At 41.9% G+C, this 24,772-nt stretch overlaps 1 protein-coding gene across 1 annotated transcript in view; it reads right to left on the reverse strand.

Moving 5' to 3' along the window:
• ADGRD2 (adhesion G protein-coupled receptor D2) overlaps window positions 1-24,772 on the reverse strand; it is a 322,967-nt gene that overhangs the window by 292,388 nt on the left and 5,807 nt on the right. The window contains exons 2-3 of the mRNA XM_029614032.1: window positions 9,769-9,846; window positions 8,846-8,906 (exon numbers count right to left, since the gene is read on the reverse strand). Of these exons, the coding sequence (XP_029469892.1) occupies window positions 8,846-8,906; window positions 9,769-9,816 (109 nt within the window). The 5' untranslated portion in view covers window positions 9,817-9,846. The remainder of the gene's footprint in view (window positions 1-8,845; window positions 8,907-9,768; window positions 9,847-24,772) is intronic.

Consider the following 24,772-nt stretch of genomic DNA (forward strand, 5'->3'; position numbering starts at 1 on the left):
TAAGTTAGGTTATATGCATTTTTTAATAGACATGTTTTTAGCTCACATTTAAATCTCTTTCTGTCTGGAATTAACTATAGCATCTTAGGAAGGGAGTTCCATAGCTTCGGACCCACTATGGAAAACATACGATCTCTTACTTGTGTCAGGTATGTGCTCCATATTGTGGGAACCGTCAATAGTCCTTTATTTGTGATCTTAGTGTTCACTGAGGTACGTATGGTTGTATTGTCACTCCTATCATACCATTGTTACTGGAATTCAAGATTTTGAATATTAGCATTAATACCTTAAAATGTAATCGAGTTGTACTGGCAGCCAGTGCTGAGCGATCAGCGAGGGTGTAATGTGATAACATTTTCTTGTTCCTAACAAAAGTCTTGCTGAGGCATTTTGTAATAATTGTAATGGTTTTAATAGACATGATGGAAGGCTGAGTAATAATGAGTTACTGTAGACTAGGTTTGAGAAAATTAGGGTTTGCAAGACAGTACAAAAGTCCTCGAATGTCAATAACAATGTCAATGGGATGTTCAATCTTTGTAATATTTGCAACTTGACATAACTAATTTATTGATATGCTTTTTCATTGTAAGGTTCTTGTCAAGTTGGATACCTAGGCCCCATACTTGATTTGATGGAGTAATTTGGAAACTGCCCAGGTCTAGAGCTGGTGGTTTTACTATCAAAGTGTATTGGCTTAATCAAATGATTTCAGTCCTTTTGGTGTTTAATGTTAATTTAAGTTGTGTAAGTTCCTGTTGTATTGCTTTCATATATGTTGAAAGTTTCAATACTATATTTTCAAATGATTTGAAGAATAGAATGTAAAATTGTATGTCTTCAGCAAATAAGAAGAAGGTAATTCCAAATTCCACCAGTAATTTACACAATGGGATCATATAGATATTGAAAAGTGTTGCCAAGAGGGCTGAGCCTTGAGGGTCACCTTTATCAATATGGAAAGTATCAGAGATATGGTTGCCCAGTTTGACTTGGGATGTTCTATTGGATAGAAAGGAGGAGAACCATCTGAGAACACAACCATCAATCCCAGGGTTGCTCAGCTGTTGGCGCAGCAGGGTATGGTCCACAGTGTCAAAAGTGGCTATTAGGTTGATTAGCACTAGAAAATAAGAATCATCAGCATCAAACCCTCATAAAACAGAGTCTGTTAGTGAGAAGTGTAATGTTTCAGTTGAATGATTTTTTCTAAATCCAAATTGATTTGGGAAGGGAATATCTTTTTCTTCAAGATGATCTACAAGTTGGGATAAACCTGCTTTTTCAAGTACTTTTGAGAGGAATGACAGGTTGGATACTGGTCGATAGTTGTCCCAATTGTCAATTCTACCAGTTTTATTTTTTGAATTGGCTTTATTACTGCTGCTTTTAACCCATGTGGAATGATTCCTTTTGTGAGACAGTGATTAATTAAGGATGTGCTTGTCAGAGTGATAACTCTACGTACTTGTTTCAAGGAACTGGCAGGAATTGGGTCACATGGGTGAATGGAAGGATTACTTTTAGCAATGATATCATCTATTTCAAGTTTACTCACTCTATCGAACATGGACCACTTAACCTGGTTGTGTGGATCTTCTGGTACTTTTGTAAGAGATCTCATTGGGAACTGAGTTTTCAACTTATTGATTTTGTTTAGAAATTATTTGGCATATTTATTGCAGGTGGCCTTTGAGAGGTTTCTTGAGATAGAAGATGATGGGTCCTTAATTAAGTTTTTACAACATCAAAGAACAATATAATATTAAATATTACCCCATGAATCTGATTAGCATAGTAATCTTTTTTTTTTTTATTGGTGAGTATGCAGTATTTTGTTAGGAGAGATTTATATTTTCCTAGGGATTCAGATAACTGGTATTTCCACCATTGGTTCTCTAATTTTCTAAGGTTCTGTTTATTTATTTATTTATTTATTTATTTAAGGGTTTTTTATATACCGCAGCACATTGGGAAATATCATCTCGGTTTACAGAGAACATTAAATTATCAACAAGCTTTACAATCCACATCAGTTTACAAAGAACATTAAATTAGCAACAATCTATACGATCTAGCAATTATAGAATGGTACATATCGGATAAAATTAAAACTATAAACTAATTAACATTAAAATACACATTTACAATGTTGGAATAAGGAACGGGCGATGGAGATAGCTTGAGAGTCAGGCATTAATATACAGGTTAGAAGATCATATTATTCTTTGCAATAGTAAGAGGCTTGCAAGTATATAGGGTGTGTTTAGCGATATTGAAAGAAACTGTGTGGTATGGAAAGATATTATTGGATATGTGTCATAAAAGTTATATTATTAGTAGGGGAAGTGTTCTGTTTATTGCTTCTTAAATCATCAGTGTACCTGGGCTTCTTATGTTTAGTGGTATTCCTTTTTTTTGTTAATAGTTTGCCTTTAATTTATATCACTGTTTTTAATTTTTAGTTGCTTTATGTATTAGACTTCAATTATTATTATCTTGTTCCATGTATAACGCTACGGCATACGTTTTTCGTTCTCTGTACACCGACGCGATATCTCTGATGAGCGGCAGTATATAAAAACCAATAAATAAATAAATAATAAATAATCTGGACAGGACAGCTAACCCTAATTAGTTCTTGTATCTCCTCTCCTTTACTTCCCAAGGTGTGGATTCACTGGGCTGGGAGAAGAAAGGAGTCCTTTCAGGTCCCAATGTGACAGGGGTGGTTTCTTACACATTCCCTTGTGTTTCCTCTGGGGAGGATGTTGGTCCCTGATGTGGATGCAGTGAGTGCAGAAATAAATACTTTGGAGCCACTAACTTGGTTAGTGTCCAAAAAAAAAAGTCTCTACTGATAAACACTGATGATGAATGTCACAAAACTCAAACTGCAGCACCACAGAAATCTCTCTTCAATTTTTTTACAGTCTCTTCCCTCTGTCTGTGCAGGATTCACTTATATCAGGGCAGGGAAAACATCCAGGCTCTTGGTTTAAAGTGAAGTGGAGCTCCCAGATGGGCAGGGTCTTTAGGATGGTCACTCAAAACCCCTTCCAAGCTGATAAAAATAGCAAAGTCTATGGCACAGAGAGTAAATCCTCTCTTTCTCTCTCCGAGGTGGTGAACACCGGAGGGCTGTCCCCAGTGATGTTATTTTCCTTTACTCACAGTTAGCAGATCTTCAGGACCTCCTTGACCTTACACAGTCTCTTTAGTACTCTCTCTGGATCCTTGTTGCAAAGGTCCCTTTTTGAAACAAGCAATTCTCTTGCTTCTAGCAGGAAGGAAGGGGCAGCCAAAACCTTCTTTCCCCCAAACAACTGAATTTAACAGCAGAGTTATTCCTTGCAGCGGGTCACTGTCACCTTCTTCCTCATTGAGGATACAGGGGGCAGGTCACAGGGTTCCCCAGTCCCTGAATCCAGAAAAGCCCAGGTGTCTCACAAGGCTCCTACCACAAAAAAATCTCAAAACCCTCAAAAACAACCCGAAGGGATATCTCAACCAGCTAGTGAGCAGACTGGAAGGAAAACCCTCCCGACCCTGGTGAGGACCCACAGGCTGGGCTAGCCTGCTTTTACTGACTGACTGGGCCTGCAAAACAACAAAAGCTAAACTTCTCAACACCTCTGCACTCTTTGAAAACCTAAAGGGATTGCCTCCTGAGCTCACTGTGGAGACCTCCTAAATAGACTTCCAAGGGGACGACCATTGCAGACGCCTCAAAGGGAGGCTGCATTTGAATGGAACCTCCCCCTACACTAACCTACTCTCTTGTAGCTGAACTAAGGGCTCACCCAGTTCTTGCTGGTAGCGTGACCGTAGGGTCCGCTGCAGAGGAAAAGGCAGACTCATCTCCCTAATGCAGGGGTGGGCAATTCCAGTCCTCGAGGGCCACAAACCTGTCGAGGTTTTAGGATATTCACATTAATTCACTACTAAAAGGGGGCTTCTATAAACTTCAAATCCTCAAAAAACTGAAGCCCCTCCTCCACGCCCACGACTTCCGCACTGTGTTACAAACCACTATACTATCCAAACTCGACTACTGCAACTCCCTCCTCTTAGGCCTACCAGCCTCTACCATTAAACCCCTCCAAATCCTCCAAAACACTATGGCAAGAATCTTAACAAACACCAGAAAAACAGACCATATCTCTCCCATACTCCAGGACCTCCATTGGCTCCCCATCGCCTTCCGTTCCCAGTACAAAACACTCACCATCCTCCACAATACACTATACAATAACAATTCTCCCTGGCTTGAAAATATGCCACAATTCCGTCAAGCTAATCGCCCCACGAGAAACTCCCTTGCTGGCACTCTCCAAATCCCCTCACTGAAAATTGGGCACCTTACCAATACCAGGGATAGAGCCTTCTCCATTGCGGGCCCCACCTTCTGGAATTCCCTCCCCGTCAAGCTCCGCCTAGAACCATCCCTGAGCCAATTCAAAAAAGGAATCAAAACATGGCTCTTTAGACAGGCATACCTAACTCCGCTCAACCTAATCATTGTCCTTGAACCACCTTAGCCCACGCTCAGCCTTTATCGCTCCTCCCTGTCCTCCCCCACCCCTTCCCACCACCCCTCCTGCCCACTTCCCTTGCAATCCTCAGCCCCCCTTACCCCGCCCTCTCACCCCCTAGCAACCCCTCCCTGAAAGTACCCGTGCTTTAATGTACCCCTTTTTCACTCTACCCCACCCGCCCCTCTTTCCCCTTGTTCTCTCCCTCCTTACTCCCCCTCACTAGCATTTAACTATACATATGTACACTTGCCTCCTCATACTGTAAATAAGCCCTCATATGCTAATTCCTCAAGTGTACATGCCTCGTTTACTTTGTTTATAAGTTCTTTTGCATATTTAACCCTCACTTGAATGCAAAAAGTTGTAATTCTGCTCGTTGACTCTCCTCCTTTGTATTTCGCATATTACCCAGTTGGCCCTTCCCTTGTTCATTGTAATTTCCTTTCTCAGTTACTTGTAAACCGACATGATGTGTCCTACGAATGCCGGTATAAAAAAAGTGTTAAATAAATAAATAAATAAATATCCTAATGAATATGCATGACATAGATTTGCATACAACTGAGGTAGAGTGCATGCAAATCTCTCTCATGCATATTCATTAGGGATATCCTGAAAACCAGACTGGTTTGTGGCCCTCGAGGACCGGAAGTGCCCACCCCTGCCCTAATGTGATCAAAAGAAGAGCTCAGTATCAATTTCCAATAGAAAAATGTAATAAGGTAAATTTTGTACTCTGTACATTGAAACAGAACTCTACACAATATTATTTGAAGGTTTTAAAATATACTTAATTTTCTTTTTTTTTCCCCTCTTAAAAAAAAAAAAAGGTGGCATGAGTTAGAATGACAACTCCTGCTGCAATATCCATCAGAGATGCCTCTTAATGAAAGTGATTATCATTAAAGGTCTTTGCCTCTGCTTCAAAAGGGCTTGAATATGATTAGAAAATGAGGAGAATAAATGAAAATGTAATCAGGGAGGGGAATTTTCAAAAGGGACTCCTGTGGAGGTAAAACAGAAATGGCCTTTTACAGAACTGCTCAACTGCTATACAGGTAAACTAATGCACATAGGTCATATGTATTTACCTGGTCCAAGCAGATGCCTTCCTGGGGGTGGATTTGGGCCTAAATGCAAACTTGTGGTTTAAAAGAAAATGAGCATACATTTTCACAGAAATTTGTGCAGACATTTTAGCAGGTGTAAGTGTGTGGGGATAAATTTGGGGAAAACAGATTTATATGTGTGTCCACTTTGAGAATTCGCATAGTTTACTTGTGCTTTTGCCAACTTTCTAATGCAGGTTGCTTGAAAATTACCCCCTAAATAAATATTTCTCTCTATATGTATTTGGTTACCAAGCTTTTGGCATTTTTTCAAGCATAATAAAGGCCATCATCCTCTTTTCATTCGTGAAATATTTTGAAATCACTGTGAGATTTGTGCAGGTTGAAATAAACATTCTGAATTCTGTTGTAATGTGTAATTGTGTATAATCATCTGTGCTACATATAACATGTTTTCAAGTAAAGGATTATTTAAAAAAATATATGCAAGACTTCCTAACGTCTGAGGGAAGAAAGGAGTATTTGAGCTCCAAAACATTCTCTTTCTAATTTGGGTTTCTATTGATATTTTGACTCTCAGACCCATCCTCCCCAAACACAGAGAAAGATTGTACTTTCATATTATAGATTATCATATTCCGATTCATTTTAAATCAGGTGTGTACCTTACAATGCACAGTGAGAGCAATACATTTCGTATGTTTCCTTTTCTGTAATTTGTAACCCCTTTTTCGGGAGTGGCAACTCTCTCAGCATACACATCTAATTTATAACTTTTGGGGCTCTGGTCTAGAGGATGTGAATGAAGAAAAGAGGCATGGGGGTGGCTTGCAGGAATGACAGCTACTACCTGGTGATTAATACCCTTATTCAATAAACATACACAAGGTTAATGCGATTCCAACATTGCTGTATGCATCAAAGGCAAGAGGAAATGTGGAAAAAAGGATTTGCATTCACAAAAAAGCGGGGGAGTAGCTTACTTGTTGCGGCAGTTACTACCCCAAACCAAATAAGCCTGATACTTCACTTTCAATGCATATCCAGCGTAGCTCTCTGCTTCAACGGCAGGGGGGGAATGAAGATAAGACGATTTACATTCAGACAACAACCAACAAGGACTGAATTGCATAGTCTGGGTAAACAAATAAGCGTGGGAGTAGCTTGCTTGTTAAGGCGGTTACTACCCTGAATCAATTAAGCCTGATACTTCACTTGGAATACATATCCAGCGCAGCTCACTGCTTCAATGGCAGGGGGAATGAAGAAAAGATGATTTATATTCAGACAACAACCAACAAGGATTGAATTGCACAGGCTGGGTAAACAAATAAGCGTGGGAGTAGCTTGCTTATTGCGGCGGTTACTACCCCTAACCAATTAAGCTTGATACTTCACTTAGATGCAGCTCCAGCACTGCTCTCTACATCAGTGGTGAGGGTGGAAGGTAACTAGAACTAAAAAGTTATTAATAAGGGCCAAGAGTAACAGATAAGTATGAGAAAAAAATAAGTGTGAAAGCTTGCTGGGCAGACTGGATGGGCCATTTGGTCTTCTTCTGCCTTCATTTCTATGTTTCTATGACTCCTGATCCTTCAGGGGGATTCTGTCTAAGGGGAGAGACTCTCGTCTATGGCCCAGACTGTGGTGTGGGATCCTCCGTGTGTGTTTATAGCAGTGGCATCCCCAGGAGGGAGATGCTGTGAAAGATCAGGCAGGACCAGGTACTAGGTGTTAAATAATAATTTACTGATTGTTTTAAGGCAAATTAAAGTCCATCTTTAAATGCTTGTGCAGTTACAGCTGAATTTGTTACAGGTAGGGCGTCTCACTCTGGGTAGGTGCCCTTTTCCTCAGCAAATTGGTTGAGCTTCCCAATTGGTTGTGTAAAGTGTGCACTAAAGCTCTCCCAGCAGCTTAACCATCACCTTCTAGCATAGCAAAATCCTACCTTGGGCTCCAGTGTCTTCCCGAACACCAAGCCCTGTGTCCTGACCCATGTTGTTGGAGATCCATATTAGGTCTTCAGGTTCTTAGTTGATTCCTTTAGTTCTTCTGAAAGGTGGCTCCTTGGGTAGAAAAGTCTGAGGATGGGACCTGATGACCCAGCTAAGTTCCCAGTGAGAAGGGGTGGCCAAAAAGCTTCCTCACAACAAAAGAGATACACTTTCTTCTACTAAAATCTTTCTAGCCTGGACTTCTGCTGTCACAGGTGCTTGCCACATTCATGCAGAGAATGGGCTCACTGGTCTTCAGACTCTGCACTCTGAATACAGCCAGCGAGGAAGACCTTCATCAAAGAAACAGAGTGAAATACAATCCTTTCTGTGGTAGAGTTATTCCAGCCTTCATGCACCTCACACAGCCAAGCCAGTTACAGGTGGTTGCCACATTCAGGGGGTGAATGGGCTCACTGGTCTTTAGTGATGGAGTGCAATTTCCAAAATAATTCAGGCCAAAAAGATATCCTGACTGTAACTTAAATACCTAGAATCCCTGATAGGTTGTGCACAGTGAATTCCCCTCCAAAAAGGGACACTGGTGAGCAGGGGCGGATTGTCTATTGGGGAATCGGGCATCCCCCGGTGGGCCGGTCGCACTAGTCACGTGGTCTGCCGAGCCGCGCTTGGCAGACCACGTGGTATCTCCAGGGCTGGCCTGGTCGGCGAATCCCCGAGCCGGTCTTCATCGGGAATCCGCTGCTGCTGGTAAGGCAGGGAGACCTCACCAGGGAGGGACAAAAATCTACATCTTGACTCTCTGATGTCTGCTTTGCACTGACTATAACCACACCTTAAAATCACAAAATGGTTGGTTATAAAGGGTATGAGCAACCAATCCCAGCTCTCCTAAATGGGAGGAGGACAGGAGGGAATGGATTGCTCAAGATGTTAAAAAAAAGAGAAATGGAATTAAGGCATATAGTGAATGACTGGAGAGTCCGGACACTTTTTTTTTTTTTATTAATATGAAGCAAGGCCATCAGATTTTCATGCAATCATTACAATATGATGTAAGCTTCCACAAATTTGTTTTCACTAATTATTCCTTAACTCCTGCACACCATAGATGTCACACAACAGGTTTTCTTAATAGTAATCAGGAATCACCATATCTTATTGGCATCTTAGATTTAGGTGAGGTATGAAAAACCCTCTAAGCTTCTGCAAAGTGTACTTTACATTACTACTTATAAAATTCATTATAATATACATGCTAATTATGAACACTAACCTTTAGTTGAATTAAATGCAAATGCTGTAATGTCTGGAAGACCTGAGGAAAGGCTGATAATCTGTAATGGATAAAGTATCTGTTACAACAGCAAAATCATTAGGACATTTTATTTCCTAATAATGACAATTTTGCTGCACATTTCTTTCTTTTAGATAAGTAAAAAGAAAAAAAGCACAGCACACCTAAAACTGCGCAGGCTTTACTGGATGCCATACCGGGTTTCAGGGTATCATACCCTGGTAGGAATGTGTTTGAAAGCCACACTGAGGGGCTTCTTGGGGAGAAAAAAAAACAGATAATCAGTACTAATCTGCCATTTAAAATGCAATATATTAGAGCACGGGAATGTTTGCAAGGGTGACAGAAGAAAAATGTGAACATTTCAGGGCAAAAGATTAGGGAGACTTCCTCCTTAAAAAGGGGGAGAGGGACTTCTGCTCACATTCGATAATGTTTTATTTTTCCAATGGAAAACAAATTGTACTGTTTTCTCATTAGGGAAAGCAAGGTCTGACTGATGTCATTGGCTTTACCAGTGATTTTGGAGCCACTGCCCTTGATCAAGAGAATAGGTCATACTTAATCTAGCTCCGTACTTTCAAGTTATCCATCAAGAGGGAAAATACTATTGGATTTATTCAAGAAATGTGCGACCTTGTTGACCAATCCCTCTGAAACCTTTAAATGAACGGATGTCATGAAAAGCAGAACAAGATGTAATCTAGTGGTTCAAGAACTAAACTATGTGTTAGAATATGTCTTAGGACACAAATTCACGATTCTCTTGCATGCCTTTGGCGAGTCACTTTATTTCCTCCTGCATCTCTTAACATAATTGAAAACAAACATTTGTCTTAACCTAACTTTCCTATTCTACAAAAAACAAAGTTCAAACAATTAAAAAACAAATTCAGACTTACTATAAAGCAGCAGAACAAGTATGGCGGTATTGCATGCCTCTTGACCATGTTTTTCGGATAGAAACCTTTTGTTCCCAGCTACAATTGAAAAAAAATAATTATGTAAAACTAAATAGCAAAGTTTTGTGGGTGCTGTTATACAAGCATGAAAGAAAGCCTAAGTGCTGGATGGGATGACAAGGCCTAGGGGTAGCCTGACTCCTCAACTGGCTGTGATACAGTGGCAGGGATTGGACATATTTGAGATGGAACAGTATGTGTGTGTGTGGGGGGGGGGGGGGCTGTCAGGAGGAGCTGATATTGGTTTGGGTATGGGTATGGGAAAGTGTGTGCTCATCTACTCAGGATGGTAGAGATTCAAAGAGGAAGAATGTATTTTATTTATGTTTACAAAAATTTGTAATTAACCTTGAGAGGTTGTACCAGAAAGGCAAGAAATCAAAGGAAAACAAATACAGCTTGCTCACAGAAGCCCTCTAACTTCTCCTCCAGAATATTTACTATGGGGGATGTCATCACCCAGGGTGACGCTTCTGGAACTCAGATCCTCCATAGCATCCTTGAAAGACTTTAGGGCTTGTACTAAGAAGATAAGAACATGCCATACTGGGTCAGACCAAGGGTCCATCAAGCCCAGCATCCTGTTTCCAACAGTGGCCAGTCCAGGCCATAAGAACCTGGCAAGTACCCAAAAGCTAAGTCTATTCAATGTTACCATTGCTAATGGCAGTGGCTATTCTCTAAGTGAACTGGTCTCCTGGTTCATAGCCCACTGCTCTAACCACTAGGCTACTCCTCCTCTAACCACTAGGCTACACTCCTAGCTGCCTCATCACTATCCAATCATGATGCCGGGGGGGGGGGGGGGGCTAATCACACCTATCTCTGTTTCCAGAAATAGGTCATGAGAGAGTGTCTGCTGCTCCACTAAATAATTATGTTTTTTGAAAGTTTTTTAGCGCAATGTAACTGTTACAGTTGCCATTGCAGTATTTCGTATGAATCTTTGACAATGTGCATTTTGAGTTTTTACTGTGTATGAATAATTTGTGAACCACCTTGATTGCTTGATAAGGTGGTGTAAAAATGAAATAAATAAATACCCTTGCAGCATTAGACAGGTGGAATTCCATCAAATGGCAGCATCTTGAATCAGCTACTTATGAGGCATCCCAAATTCTTCTTGCTTCTTATACAGAAACTACCCATCTTTCACACTACAGTGAAACTGCCCCACTATTTTCTTGCACAGTGAATATGCATGAGATATATTTGTATATGTGACCCAGTTTTGCCAGTCACTAATATGTTCCCCTTATATTTTCCCGTCATGAGCAGTGGGAGGAGGTTTTTGTTTCCTTGAAATCCTCCTCTGGCTGTAACCCCAACTTTTTGTGGGAAGACTTAAGGAGACCATAAAGTTCACTCAAGACATGTGATCTAGGTCATTGCCTCTTCCCAAGAGAAGTGATCAAGATAGTGAAGAGTTGGCTATAGGTTTATCCATCCTTAGGCCAGAGCTAACCAAGAGGAGAAAGATCCAGTGAAGGAAGGGAGCCCCCCCCCGATATCCAGACGGGCTGGGTCATTGCATTTTTTTCCCTAGCTACCAGTCAAAGGCAAGGGTGAAAAGAGTTTGGAGATCTTTGGATTTTCCAGTGGAATTTGCTAGATCTGTTTTGATTCTGAAGACTATTTTTGAACCAAAGGATTTTTATCACTTTTTCCCAGTATGTACTGGAATTACACTCAAGTTGCCCTACCCATCAAAGGGAGGGCCTGCTAAATGTGGATGGTGGTGCAGAAGGGAAGAGAACCATCAGGAGGAATAAAATGGACAAGGAAATTATATTTTTTACACTAATTTGCTTAATGTGGTTTCCTATTTTTATAAGCCTGGCATGGATTCTTATTTTCAAACTGAAGTACATTTTTCTTTGAACACTAGTTGGACTCAGACAATTTTTTTTCTTTTCCTTTTCCCCATGTGATGATGGACAGTGAGAGGAGTGGCTCTGGTAACTGTTTTGTTGTGTTTTGCTTTTCTGGCATTTTTTTGTCTCCTGCAATGTTAACAGAAGGATTTTAGGACTGGACCTACTTGACAACACCAAAGGCCCAGGAAGCTAAGCTCCCCTCCCCCCCCCCCCACCCCCCACACCTTGCTGGATGAACCCCAGTAAAATAGTAGCTCCCCAAATGCAGCTGACCAGCCAAATGGGGGTCCCACTATATATACTATGGATAACCTGGAAACTAGGCACGTTTGTGGCTCTTGAGGACTGGAGTTGGCCACCCTTGCCTCTGTATATCTCTCACACTGAGAGCACTGCCGCTGTGAAGATAAGAACAAAAATATCCCTTGGCAAAAATTCTTATCTTTTCCTTCTCAAGAACTTTACTAAACCTTTTGTTTCACTCGAACAGCATTTCTAAAAAGAAAGACAACCTCTCTTTGTGAAATCCAAAGGAGAAAATGGCGGGTTTTTTTCACATGCTCAGACCTTTCAGTGGGAGAAAGTCTGTGTCACTTGATCCAGGTGTTAGTACAGTCTTGAGCAATGGGGAATTCCCAGAGCGAGGCCACAGATGAGAAGATCTGGTAGTGACCCGTGGAGCGGGGTACGCCGGGGATCCCCTCTGACGAGTGTAAGCACCTCAGGAACACAGATCCGGTAGTGACCCATGGAGCGGGGTACGCCGGGGATCCCCTCTGACGAGTGTAGGCACCTCAGGAATACAGATCCGGTAGTGGCCTGCAGAGCGGGGTATACTGAGGATGTCTGTACAGTGGATGTTGAAGAACTGGTAGAGATGCCGGAACCCGGAAGTGGCTCCCGTAGTTGGTGTGTCAAAACTCTGTAGCGCAGGGAATGCTTAATAACTTCTACTGAAGGAAAGGTGGTAGTGGCCCGAGGCTCAGGGTACACCGAGGGATATCCTCACTACAGTTTGTATAGTAGACATCAGTAGAAGTACTCACTATAGATGGTTCCAGGAGAGAGAGAGAGACCTGAGAAGCAGGTCTGATCACAGTTAGGCAGGAAGGCCCTCTGAGGGGCGGATAGCCAGGAACACAGGGGAGCCCCTGAGGAGCAGGTACTCAGAGCATTAGATGCCAAGCCCAAGTCAGGAACAGGAAGTCCTCGAAGGAGGTGGATTCAGCAAGTCGGAACTCCTTGCTAACTCGTAGAAGGCAAGGGCCGGTCAGGTTAAATACAATAGCGGGTTGATGTCATTGGGAGGAGACGCCCCCGAGGTTCCCGCCATGACGTGTACAAAGGAGGCCCTTGTGCCTAAATAATTCTGGATCCAAGATGGCGGTCGGCAGCATCCACACTGTCTCGGGAACGCCGGAGAGGTCGGATGGGACTCACAGAGACCACCTTTCTGCCCAGACTTGACGGTGCAGGAAGAAAAGAGGTGAGCATGAGAGGTCGCAGCCGTATGCGACCGACAGGCATAACACCAGGTGCCAATAGGCTGGTTAAAAAAATTCTTCTCCTTGATTGACCAGAGCTAAGGTGGGAAAAGCAGATAAAAAGACAAGATGGAGGACCAGACTATGACCTAATTGGCATCAGTTGGATGCCACATTTACTGTGAGGATGGAAAAAAACCCCACAAATGTGTCTGATGCAGTTTTACATGGGCCATAGACTTGAATGGGAAACAAACAAAACATGTTTACTTTCCCAAACTATGCTTCTTTACCATCGAAATTATCCTTCTTCCATATCCATGCCTGTATTTATCCCATGCTTTCTTGAATTCAGATACTGATTTTGTCTCCACCCCCTCCCCTGCAAGGCTGTTCCATGCATCCACACCCTTTCTGTAAAGAAATATTTTCTAAGATTACTTCTTCCTCTCTCACCCCATGACACCTAAAGCCTCCTTTCCATTGAAAGAGGTTCACCTCCTGTGCATGAAAACCTTTGAGATATTTAAATAGCTCAGTCATAACTCCCCTCTCTCACCTTTCCTCTGAGATATACATGTTTAGATCTTTAAGTCTGTTGCCATATGCTTTAGAATAAAACCCACTGATCATTTTAATAGCCACCCTCTGAATTGACTCCAAGCACTGTATATCTTTTTGAATTGTAAACAGTGTCAAATTAGGTCATACCAGGACCTATACAAGAGCAATATCACCTCCCTTTTTCTGCTGACCTTTGCTCACCCTATGCAGCCAAGCATCTTTCTGGCTTTTTCTGTCACTTTCTCTACCTGTTTGGCCACTCAATACTGTACCTCTCCCTTTGGTTTTTGCAGCCTAAATGCATAACTACAATTTTGTAACATTAAATCTTAGCTGCCAGATCCTAGACTATTCCTTGAGCTTTACTAGAGTCCCTCTTCATATTTTCCATTCCTTTCTGGCTATCTACCCTGTTGCAGATTTTGGTATCATCAGCAAATAGACAAACCATTCCTGTCAATTCTTCCGCAATGTTGCTCACGAAAATGTTGAAAAGAACTGGTTCAAGGACTGATCCTTATGGTACACTGTTAATAATTCTTATATTCCCCCACCTCCAATATAGTCCAGTCCATGAATCCCGTGTCTAGCCACTAGGTGTCACCACTGAGGCAATGAATCCTGCTTCCATGGCATCATCAGCAGGCCCAGGAAGCAAAAGTGTAGCCCAGAAGTCAAACCTGGTTCTTTCGCATGGCACTACATAGCACATAAAAAGACTGAAAACTTTAATTTCAATACGTGTACACCGGATGTAAGTGCTAAAAAATTTTTATACTAAAAATTTTTAGTGAAACCGCATCAGCAAGCCTGCCGACGGCCGTGATACCACTTGCCGTCCGGACCTCTCGTCATTTGCGGTGGATGGTAATCTTATGCAGTCCAAAATTGTTTAAACATTATCTGTTCTCCTATTGACAATTCGTGAGCCCGACAGCGGCCGGTGTTTCGCGATAGGTATCGCTTCTTCAGGAGTCAATTACGATATCTTAGAACAGATGCTGTGTAAAGAAAATAATAATAAACTCTTGGCATCAAAAAAATTGTATCTTAAAGAATACTTAACTTAGGTGTCACAATTCACCAACCTTTATCCCGGACGATTCCGTCTCTCATGCCTGTGAATTGCAGTGGGACAGAGTAACGCTGAAAAACCCTTCCTTTAAAAAAGCCCGCGGTTTTCCGCACGTAATGACGTGGAACGTCAATTAAAGGATCGTTGCCGTAGCAACATAAACAGCTGTAAGAAGGAGCTATCGGCGGAAAACTAACGTGATGACGTTGTTTGAGAATGATTGTGGCAAAACAAAGATGTTACATTGAGATGAGTCACTATTGTTAATTTATAAGAACACTTGATACTCTAGTGCTGAATTCAGTCCGTGTGGCTCCACTGTGTTTAAACGATGTATCCAACGTTGTTCAGCCCGTAATAGCCGCATGTTAAAATCTCCACCTCGCCAACTAGGGGACAATTGCTCCAATACTACAGCTTTTAATTCATCAAAAATGTGTTGTTGTTGAAGACAATGAGATGTTAATGGGGCAGTCAATTTTCCAGTGGAGATGCAAGATCGATGTTCTATTAGCCTAGTTTTCAAGGCTCGTTGAGTCTTTCCCACGTACCAAAGGTTACATGGACATTGTATCAAGTATATCAGTCCTGAAGAGCGGCAAGTTGTAAACTGCCTTAGAGTCCAAGTAAAATCTATTTTAGAAAAGTGCAGAGCGGATGTGTCTATCATCACATGACATACGGTGCATGTTCCACAGGGGGTGTGTGCACCTATCTGAACCCTGGGCGGTGGGATCTTTGTATCTGAATGAACTAATAAATCCTTAAAACTGGAATTTCTCGTGAAAGCAAAGCGTGGGATATCTTGAAATTCATCGTGCAGCTGTAATAGATGCCAATTTTGAGATATGATGCGTTTCATGACGGAAGTCATTGATGAAAATGGTAAAACACAAGTGAGCACATCTGTCTCTTCTATCCGTTTAGGTAAAAATAGCCAATCTCTGTGAGTAAATTTTGCTCGTGTGTATGCGCGCTTAATGCAACGCAAAGGATATCCCCGTTTCAAAAACCGGTCTGTCAAAAGCTCTGCCTGAGAACGGAACTCTTCCAAAGTGGTACATAATCTCCTGAGCCTAAAAAATTGGCTCACAGGTAGGTTCTCCTTTAGAAATCGCGGATGAGCGCTGGAGAAATGCAGAAATGTATTAGAGGCTATTTCTTTCCTATAAATGGATGTCTCAAAACCAGTGGATTTCTTCATGATTTTAATATCCAAAAAATTGATAACTTGAGGATCGGTCTCTGAGGTAAATCTGAGGTGGGAATTACATGTGTTAAGCCAACTGATAAATGCCAAAAATTCTGAAGTAGAGCCAGTCCATAGTAGCAGCACATCATCTATGTACCTCTTCCATGTCTTGATATGTTGACCAAAAGGATTATTGTTGTATATCCATTTCTCTTCGAAGACGGCCATGTATAGATTTGCCAAATCCGGAGCCATGGTGGCCCCCATGGCGGTCCCACAGATCTGTTGGTAATATGTGCCCTCAAAAGCGAAGAAATTTTTTGTAAGGGCTATGTCTAATAATGTGGACAAAAAATCGGAAGGAATCCTGTGAGGACGCGGTCTCTTCTCAAAAAATTCTTCAGCAATAAGCAACATTTCATCTTGCGGAATAGATGTATAAAGTGCTTCAACGTCAAGAGTTACTAATAGCAGTTGTGTGGTGTCTTCTTGAAAAGATTCCAGAAACTGTATAATATGTTGTGAATCTTTAATATAAGATGGCTGAATATTAACAAAAGGTGCTAAAAAATAGTCTATGAACCTAGACAAAGGTTCTAAAAGTGAGCCTCTGCTAGAGACTATGGGTCTACCTGGTGGATTAATCTGGTTTTTGTGAATTTTCGGTAGGTGGTAAAATGCCGGAACTACTGGATGTTTATTCACTAAAAATGTAGATTCATGTAGTGTGAGAAACCCTTGAGCAGTCCCTTGTTGAACCACCTGTGTTATAGTGTCTTGAAGATGATTAGTTGGATCTGACGTCAGAATTTTATAAAACTGGCTATTTGTGAGTTGACGCAAAGCTTCTGCTATGTATTTATCGCGGTCCATGATGACCGTCTTCCCGCCTTTGTCAGCAGGTTTGATCACCAGATCGTGATTCGATTGTAAATCCCTCAGAGCCGACAGCTCTTTTTTCATCAGATTAGAAAAAGACCGTTCAGTGGAAAATACTGATCTTAATTCACGTAAAACTGTTTGAAAAAAGGTAAAAATGATGGGATCTGCTGGGCCCGGAGGAATCCATTTTGATTTATTCCTGAGTATGGATATATCGTAAGATGGTGGTGCTTCTACAAAAAAGTGTTTAATGTAAAGCTTGCGGGTGAATTTAAACAATGCCACCTCTAGTTGAAGAAGGTCCGCTTTAGGCGTTGGTGTAAATGTCAACCCTTTTTCTAGTATACCGGTTTGTAATGTTGTCAAATGTGTGGATGAGAGATTCAAGATCAATGACTCTGTTGTGACTGGGAGCGGGTTTGTCTGGTATGACTGGATCCTCCTTTCCAACGTCCGCCTCGCGTGCGTGGAGGGCGTCGAGGTCCTCTGCCTTGCCCTAAAAAACGGTTGTCACCTGAAGAATCTCTAGTCGTTGCCGATTCAGCGTTTGAAAGACAATCATCTCCCGATGAATTGTCACTACCAGAATCGAAAGTCACTTTTGGTTTCTTCTTCCTTTTCTCATCCATCCATGGATAGACGTATCCTTGTGTGTAATCCTTCTCGTCTCGTTGCAACTTTTCTAACTTCATCTTTTTTAAATCATCTTTGAATTTGTCAAGCAACAAACCGCGGGCTTTTTTAAAGGAAGGGTTTTTCAGCGTTACTCTGTCCCACTGCAATTCACAGGCATGAGAGACGGAATCGTCCGGGATAAAGGTTGGCGAATTGTGACACCTAAGTTAAGTATTCTTTAAGATACAATTTTTTTGATGCCAAGAGTTTATTATTATTTTCTTTACACAGCATCTGTTCTAAGATATCGTAATTGACTCCTGAAGAAGCGATACCTATCGCGAAACACCGGCCGCTGTCGGGCTCACGAATTGTCAATAGGAGAACAGATAATGTTTAAACAATTTTGGACTGCATAAGATTACCATCCACCGCAAATGACGAGAGGTCCGGACGGCAAGTGGTATCACGGCCGTCGGCAGGCTTGCTGATGCGGTTTCACTAAAAATTTTTAGTATAAAAATTTTTTAGCACTTACATCCGGTGTACACGTATTGAAATTAAAGTTTTCAGTCTTTTTTTTGTGAATGGTTTACGGTGACAAGACTGTTTTGGGTTCTTTTGGGTTGCTTGTACTACATAGCACATGCCATTGAGCCAACCTTGCTAACATGTTTTTCAATTAAATTAGGTTTGAAAAGTAACTTTGTGACCAACTTAAAGTAAATGTAGACCCATCATCTGATACCAAACCAAAAAAAGGCGAAAAAAGACCAAATATTTTAATTTGGTCTTTTTTCGCCTTTTTTTATTCTAGTTCTGATGAATCCAAGCTACTTACCAGCTCTGTATATGTTAAGTTTATTAGGGTTATCAATCTATGAAAACTAAACTTATAGTATGCCTGGAAAGGGGGCAGGTGAGAGACAAAGAGATGCAAGAGCTACTGTCTTGAATTTGAGGAAAAAGGAGAGTTATTGGATAATAAATATCTTGTCCCTGCTGAAGCTTGACTCTGACAAACATATCACCCAGCAACCAAATGCTCCTTCACAACAAAAAACAAAAGAGCCATACAAAATACTCTAGGACCCTTTTCATTCTTCTTTTTGGACATGTTCAATCAGACAAGAAAAGCAGCTCAGCTGGATTGGAAAGAAGTTACAAAGTCCTGTCTAGGACCTTCCTGTCTCAGCCAAGCAGAATAAGATATGCATAGTGTGTGGTGTTACTCATTATTACATTCCAACATGCAGCATAATATCACTTAGCTAGAACAAAAAAAAAAAAAAAGATGAGTGCATGGAAACACTTCTTTTGTTAGGTACTTGGAAGGAAAAGGGGGTCGAGAGGAATAAAAATGCCAAGGAATAGGCTGATTACAGCCAGCTGGTTTTCTCAATGATAAAAGGAGAGAGAAGGAAAGGGTAAGATATGGAAAAGCAAGAACAGGAAAGAAAATGCAAGAGAAAACGAAGAACTGAAAGTAGCACTGCAGTAAAATGATCTCTTAAACCTATTGGGCCTGATTTTCAAAAGCATTTACATGCTTAATACACTTTATATGTGAATGCACTTTGCCCATGTAAGTGGGTTTTTGAAAATTGCTAAAATACATGCTATTGAATTGTCAATAGGTTTTTACCCTGCATTACGTGCATTTAACACTAGGGATGTGCTTTCATTTTTAACGACATAGGCAATGTCAACAACATTGTCTATTTCATTTCATATCAATTCTAAACTGAAATGATAAAAATATTCACAAAGTTTTTTGTTTTTTAAATTTTTTCTTTAGTGCACATTATTTCAATTTAGTGTGCACTATTTGAGATAATCCACATTAGTACAACTCATATAGTACACACTAGCAGGAGAATTTTCAAGAGTTACTCGAGGAAATGTAACATACTATCATAGCAATTTTCAAAAGCCATTTACACACGCAAAGTGCACTTATGTGGGTAAATCCTATGAACAATTCAATAGCATATAATATAGCAATTTTCAAAAGCCCACTTACATGTGTAAAGTACATTTAAATGTGTAAAACACATTTTAAGTGTGTAAATGCTTTTGAAAACCAGGCCCATCATGCACACTAACAAAAAAGTTTTAAAACAAAAAAACCTTAAAAAAAAAAAAAAAAAGAAATGGGGGGGGGGGGGGGGGTTCAAATGTTTTTTCAATGCGCACCACTACTTAATCCAGATAAATGACTTTTAAAAATTGCTACGATATATGTCACTGAATTGTCCATAGAATTTATTCAAGTAAGTGCAATGACAGTATGTTACATTTACATATTTAACTCCTTTGAAAATTCACCTGTGTCTGTTAAAAATGAAATTACATGCACACAAAAAGCATGAGAATTCAGTGTTCCCAAGAGGCATGGCAACACATGAAAAATCACAGAAGAGGTCTAAGGCTAAAACCAACATTTTCCCTCTCACCAGACCACAAGAAATGAATGATTAATCCATATTGACTCCTTAACCCTATCCCAGGGTGACGGAGGGGATCTCTGGGGCCATATCTAGCACTACATTTCACATGGGTGAAGGGATGCCCAGGTCTATGGGAGGACATACTGATTTTGCACCAATCACTGCAACTCCTGGACCTGGTAGAAGGAATGGTTAGGAAAGTCCCAGCTGGTGCTCTTCTCCCAGTCTACTCTTCTCATGTGCATAGGTGAAGAGAACCCTGGATTATACCAACTTCTGCTCCTCTCTGGTCCAGGAGGCTATTTTAAACCCACCATGACAGCTTCAGCTCTTGCCACCCCAGAATAAAAAAAAACCCAGACCTGCACAAACTCCTTCCTCTTCTCTTGGGCTTAGGGAAAAATATTCTGAGGCCCATGGAAACTTCAGAACTCATGGGCTTGGTGGAGATCACTGGAGTGCAGTTTCCATGCTGAATAAATCAATAGATGATCATGAATCAATTTGATTCAATTTTAGATACATAGCCTAGAATTACCCAGAAATCCCAGTCCTGACTGAGAAGCAAAAACAACCAGACCTATGACAAGACTCTGAACCATTTCTGAGCAGTATCCTGTGGACAGACTGTTACCAGAGCTTACCAAGGCACTGTCAGTTAAAGTGCAACTTGATTAGGTTGCATTTATTGTATAATCTCTTTTCATTTTCCCTGCTTGTTGTTTGCTCCTTTTTCTAATAAACTATTTAGTTTATTAGTTTTGTGTGACCGATTAACAATCCCAGCATTTTTTGGATTTGGTCAGTAGGTGCATTTCTAGGAACTATGTGACTTTGCATTTTGTGGGTTCTCACTGTCCCTAGAAACTACCAGAAAATAGCTTGTGGGCAGGGAACTTACCCAGAAGCAAGCAGAAACCCAGTTCACAGGCAGTTTACTTTTAGTTAATTGTATTTGATTTATTGTATTTCTGCCATGAGGGAACCAATGCAATTTAAAATAAAAAAGAACAGATGACAATTCAAGTTAGTTAAAAAATCAACACAAGCAGTAGGTTGATAGTGCAGGAGCACAGGGGCAGGAGAGCCTGAGCAGTAATTGGCAGGCCCCTTCAAGTGCCCTAGGGTTAACCTTCAATGGATGTAAGAGGTTAGTTCTAAGGCATTATGTGAAAACTCCTTTCTTGAAGCCTACTATACTATTGATCAAAATATGAAGCAAATACAATCTATACAGATTCTATGATTTGTGTCATACTTTGCATTTATAATTGTCAATGAGCCCTAAGTGCCTAACAATTGGTTAAAAGTGGGAAGTAGAAAAATCTGAAGCAAGGGAGCAGTAAGTTTTGTATGAAGGAGGGGCACCATAAGGCAATGGCACACAGGGCACTATCTCCCAATTCTATTTGATAGGTCCCTGAATTCAGATATGTCTTTCCAGTAGGGCAAATTGGCTTTAACATGACTCAGTCCTATCCTCCCCCTAATTCTATCCACTTTTCCACAGTATAACTCTCTCATCCTTCAGGAGGAGAGCAGCACCTCTTGCCTATGTCTATTGCCTCCAATGCTGGCTTCAATCTGAACTCTTAATCACACATGATAACATAGTGCTACTGATCCCATAGGAACCACATGTTCAGACTTTGAAAGAAGCCAGAGATAGCACTATCTTCCTGTTGCTGGAGAGAAGAGGTGTTTTCCACCTCATTATTTATGCATGTGTATGCCCTGGACTGAGATCCTGGGTAACAGTCCACAAGGCACACACACAAAATTTAGGGAAAAGTGCCCTTCCCATGTCGTACAGTATCTTCCACCGAAACCTATAGGATTCTCCATAAGCAGGTGTGGGGAGGGGGGTTGGAAGGCTAACCTCCTGGGCTTTAATAGGTTCCAATAACCAAACTAAAGGCAAAGCTGGTGTACCAACACAGTTTAAACATGCAAAGTCAGCACCATTTTGATGTACAGCTGTTGAAATGTATGGCTATACATCAAAATGGCACCATCTGCTCAGGAGGAAAGTGCCACTGTGGCAGCACTGCAGCATATCCACTCAGTGTTAGTTAATTGAAAAAAGAAGACCGCAGAAGACCCAATCCTGGGCCCCAGCCTTGAGACATTTTTTTTCTGTCATGTTGCCTATGGATTGCTACTTCCATTGCCTTCAATGAAACGAAGAAATGCATTTTTTTTTTGTTTTAAATTAATCTGATGAATGACTGACCTATGAAACAAATGAATGAACTGAAATTAAATTTTTTGACTCTGCCCACCCCTACTTCTGCCTTCTACCCTTTTTTTCTCCTTATTCTGCCAAGATCTCTTTTTTATATCCTGAACAGAGCATATTAACACCACTTTAATGCTTGCACAGAGCCTACCTTGTTGGATGTTGCAGAGCGTGCCCTCAGGCCCTGTTGGGAGCTCGGAGGCGCGGTCCCATCTAAGGTAGGATGTGAGCCCTTGGGCCACGGCATGGCTCATGGTGGAGCCTCAAGACACACCGCGGGAGGTGAGGTGGTACGAGCATGGGTAGAGCGGGAGTGAGGCTAGAACGAAGACAAGGCAAGGATTCTGGAACAGGAACTAAGCAGGCTCAGCTCTCCACTGGACCTACATGCACCAATGAGATCCAGCAACACAATGCTGATCTCGAGAGTAGCCCTCCGGCCACTCGAAAGCCCTTTCGGACCCGCTGCTTGGGAACGACAAGTGCCTGAGGCCAGATGGAGGCTGAGGAGAAGAACATGAAGACTCAGACGAAGACTTGGATACTCAGGAGACTCGGACGAATACTCGGATAGTCAGGAGACTCGGACGAAGACTTGGATAGTCAGGAGACTCAGACAAGGATTCAAGAGATTCAGAAGACTCAGACAAGGATCCAAGATGCTCGGAAGTTTCAGGAAAAGATTCAAGAGGCAGGTGAAAGTACTGGGTGAGAACTGCATTGCAGCTCACCCTACACAGCCGCCCATGGCTGGTTGCGGACCACGCTGAACGCGAAGCAGACTTCAGGGGAAGATGTGGAACTTGAGACTGGAACATGGCAAAGATTCAGTAGAGGCCTGCACCGGGGCTCGCCCTAAACAGCTGCCTGTGGCTGATTGCGGACCATGCTGTAGTGGAGCAGGTTCTGACAGAGTCTTAGGCATGGACGGATGCAGGCACAAGGGAACTCCGTAGACCGGGAACAAGATACTCAGGAACAAGGCTGTAAAAACAGGAGTCTCCTGGAGGCTTGCCCTGCAGACAAGAAGGCCTTGTACCATGAGGTGCCCTACACAGCCATCCCACGGGCTGGTCACGGACCACGATATGGCATGCCAAGAGAGAGGTGGACAGACGAGGGACCTGGGAACTGGATGAAGAGCCGAAGAAGAGATGGACGGAGTCAAGACAGGAACATCGGCCATCAGGAACAAGTAGCATGGCACCTCAGGACATGGGACATCAGGACATGGAACATCTGGAACAGAAGACAGGTGACGAGGGAACTCCGACAAGGGACGAGACCAGGAACATCAAGGAGACGAGGTTCAGGAACACGAAAGACAAGGAACAAAGATCCATCAAGGCACAGAAGACCACGGAAGACCTGGAATGGAAGGAAGATCACAGACACTGTGCATACCCGATCCGAAGGCCCTGAGGAATGGCAGTAGGGCCCTTTTATAGGGCTGAGCTGGAACAGGTGGATGACATCATCGATGAGGACCGCGGGGCTTTTCCCACTGCTGGTCCTTTAAATACCGGCAAGAGGCGCGTGCCCGCGCCTATGGTGAAGGATGAAGAGACAGACATGCTGGCGGCGTCCCTGCAGCGTGGAGAGCTCAAGGAGGAGCGTCTCCCTGCCACGAAGATGGAGGAAGAAGCAGGCACCGGCAAGGATGACTTCCCTGCCATGCAAGGACCCCAGCAGTGGCTTGAGCCGGGAAGACGGAGCACATCGAGGCTCGGCCTGCCTACACAGAGCAGGAGCCAGCCGCGGTTTCTGGGCCACGGAGGACGGCATCGGCGGCAGTCTGCCGCGCTCGAGGCCACAGGTAGGTGGGGGACTGTCCGCGCCTGTTGTGTGTAGGCCCACAACATTGGACTCAGATTGTTGTGAAAAGAAAGTCTATTGTTGAAGATCACAGAGATGGTATAATGTAGGGTTGGAAATTATAAAGGAAACCAGATTAAAGAAGTTTTAAGACTAGAAGCTGTTTTAGTAACTCAATTTATCCTGGATAAATTGGTACACTATAGCGAACCAGTCTATGCAAATTTCTCTCATGCATAATAATTGAAGATATACTGAAAGATGCAGCAGCTGGATAATCTCAAGGAAGTGCTTAAGAAGCCTTTCTGTAACCTACCAATGGATGGATCTTGGCTTCAAATAGGACTTTTTAAAAATATAGTTTTAGTTGTACTAGTTATCAAGTGATTCTTATTATGATCTGGAAAGGAATACAATGAGTGAGGTTATCAAATTTGCGGATGATACAAAATTATGCAGAGTAGTTAAATCACATTCGGCTTGTGATACATTGCAAGACTGGAAAATTGGGCACCCAAATGGCAGATAAAATTTAATGTGGACAAGTGCAAGATATTGCATATAGGGAAAAATAACCCTTGCTGTATTTATATGATGTTAGGTTCTATATTAGGAGCTACCACCCAGGAAAAAGATCTAGGCATCATAGTAGATAATACTTTGAAATCATCAGCTCAGTGTGCTGCAGCAGTCAAAAAAGCAAACAGAATGTTAGGAATTATTAGGAAGGGAATGGTTAATAAAACAGAAA

Source organism: Rhinatrema bivittatum, chromosome 8 (genome assembly GCF_901001135.1).
Source record: "Rhinatrema bivittatum chromosome 8, aRhiBiv1.1, whole genome shotgun sequence".
Taxonomy (NCBI): Eukaryota; Metazoa; Chordata; class Amphibia; order Gymnophiona; family Rhinatrematidae; genus Rhinatrema; species Rhinatrema bivittatum.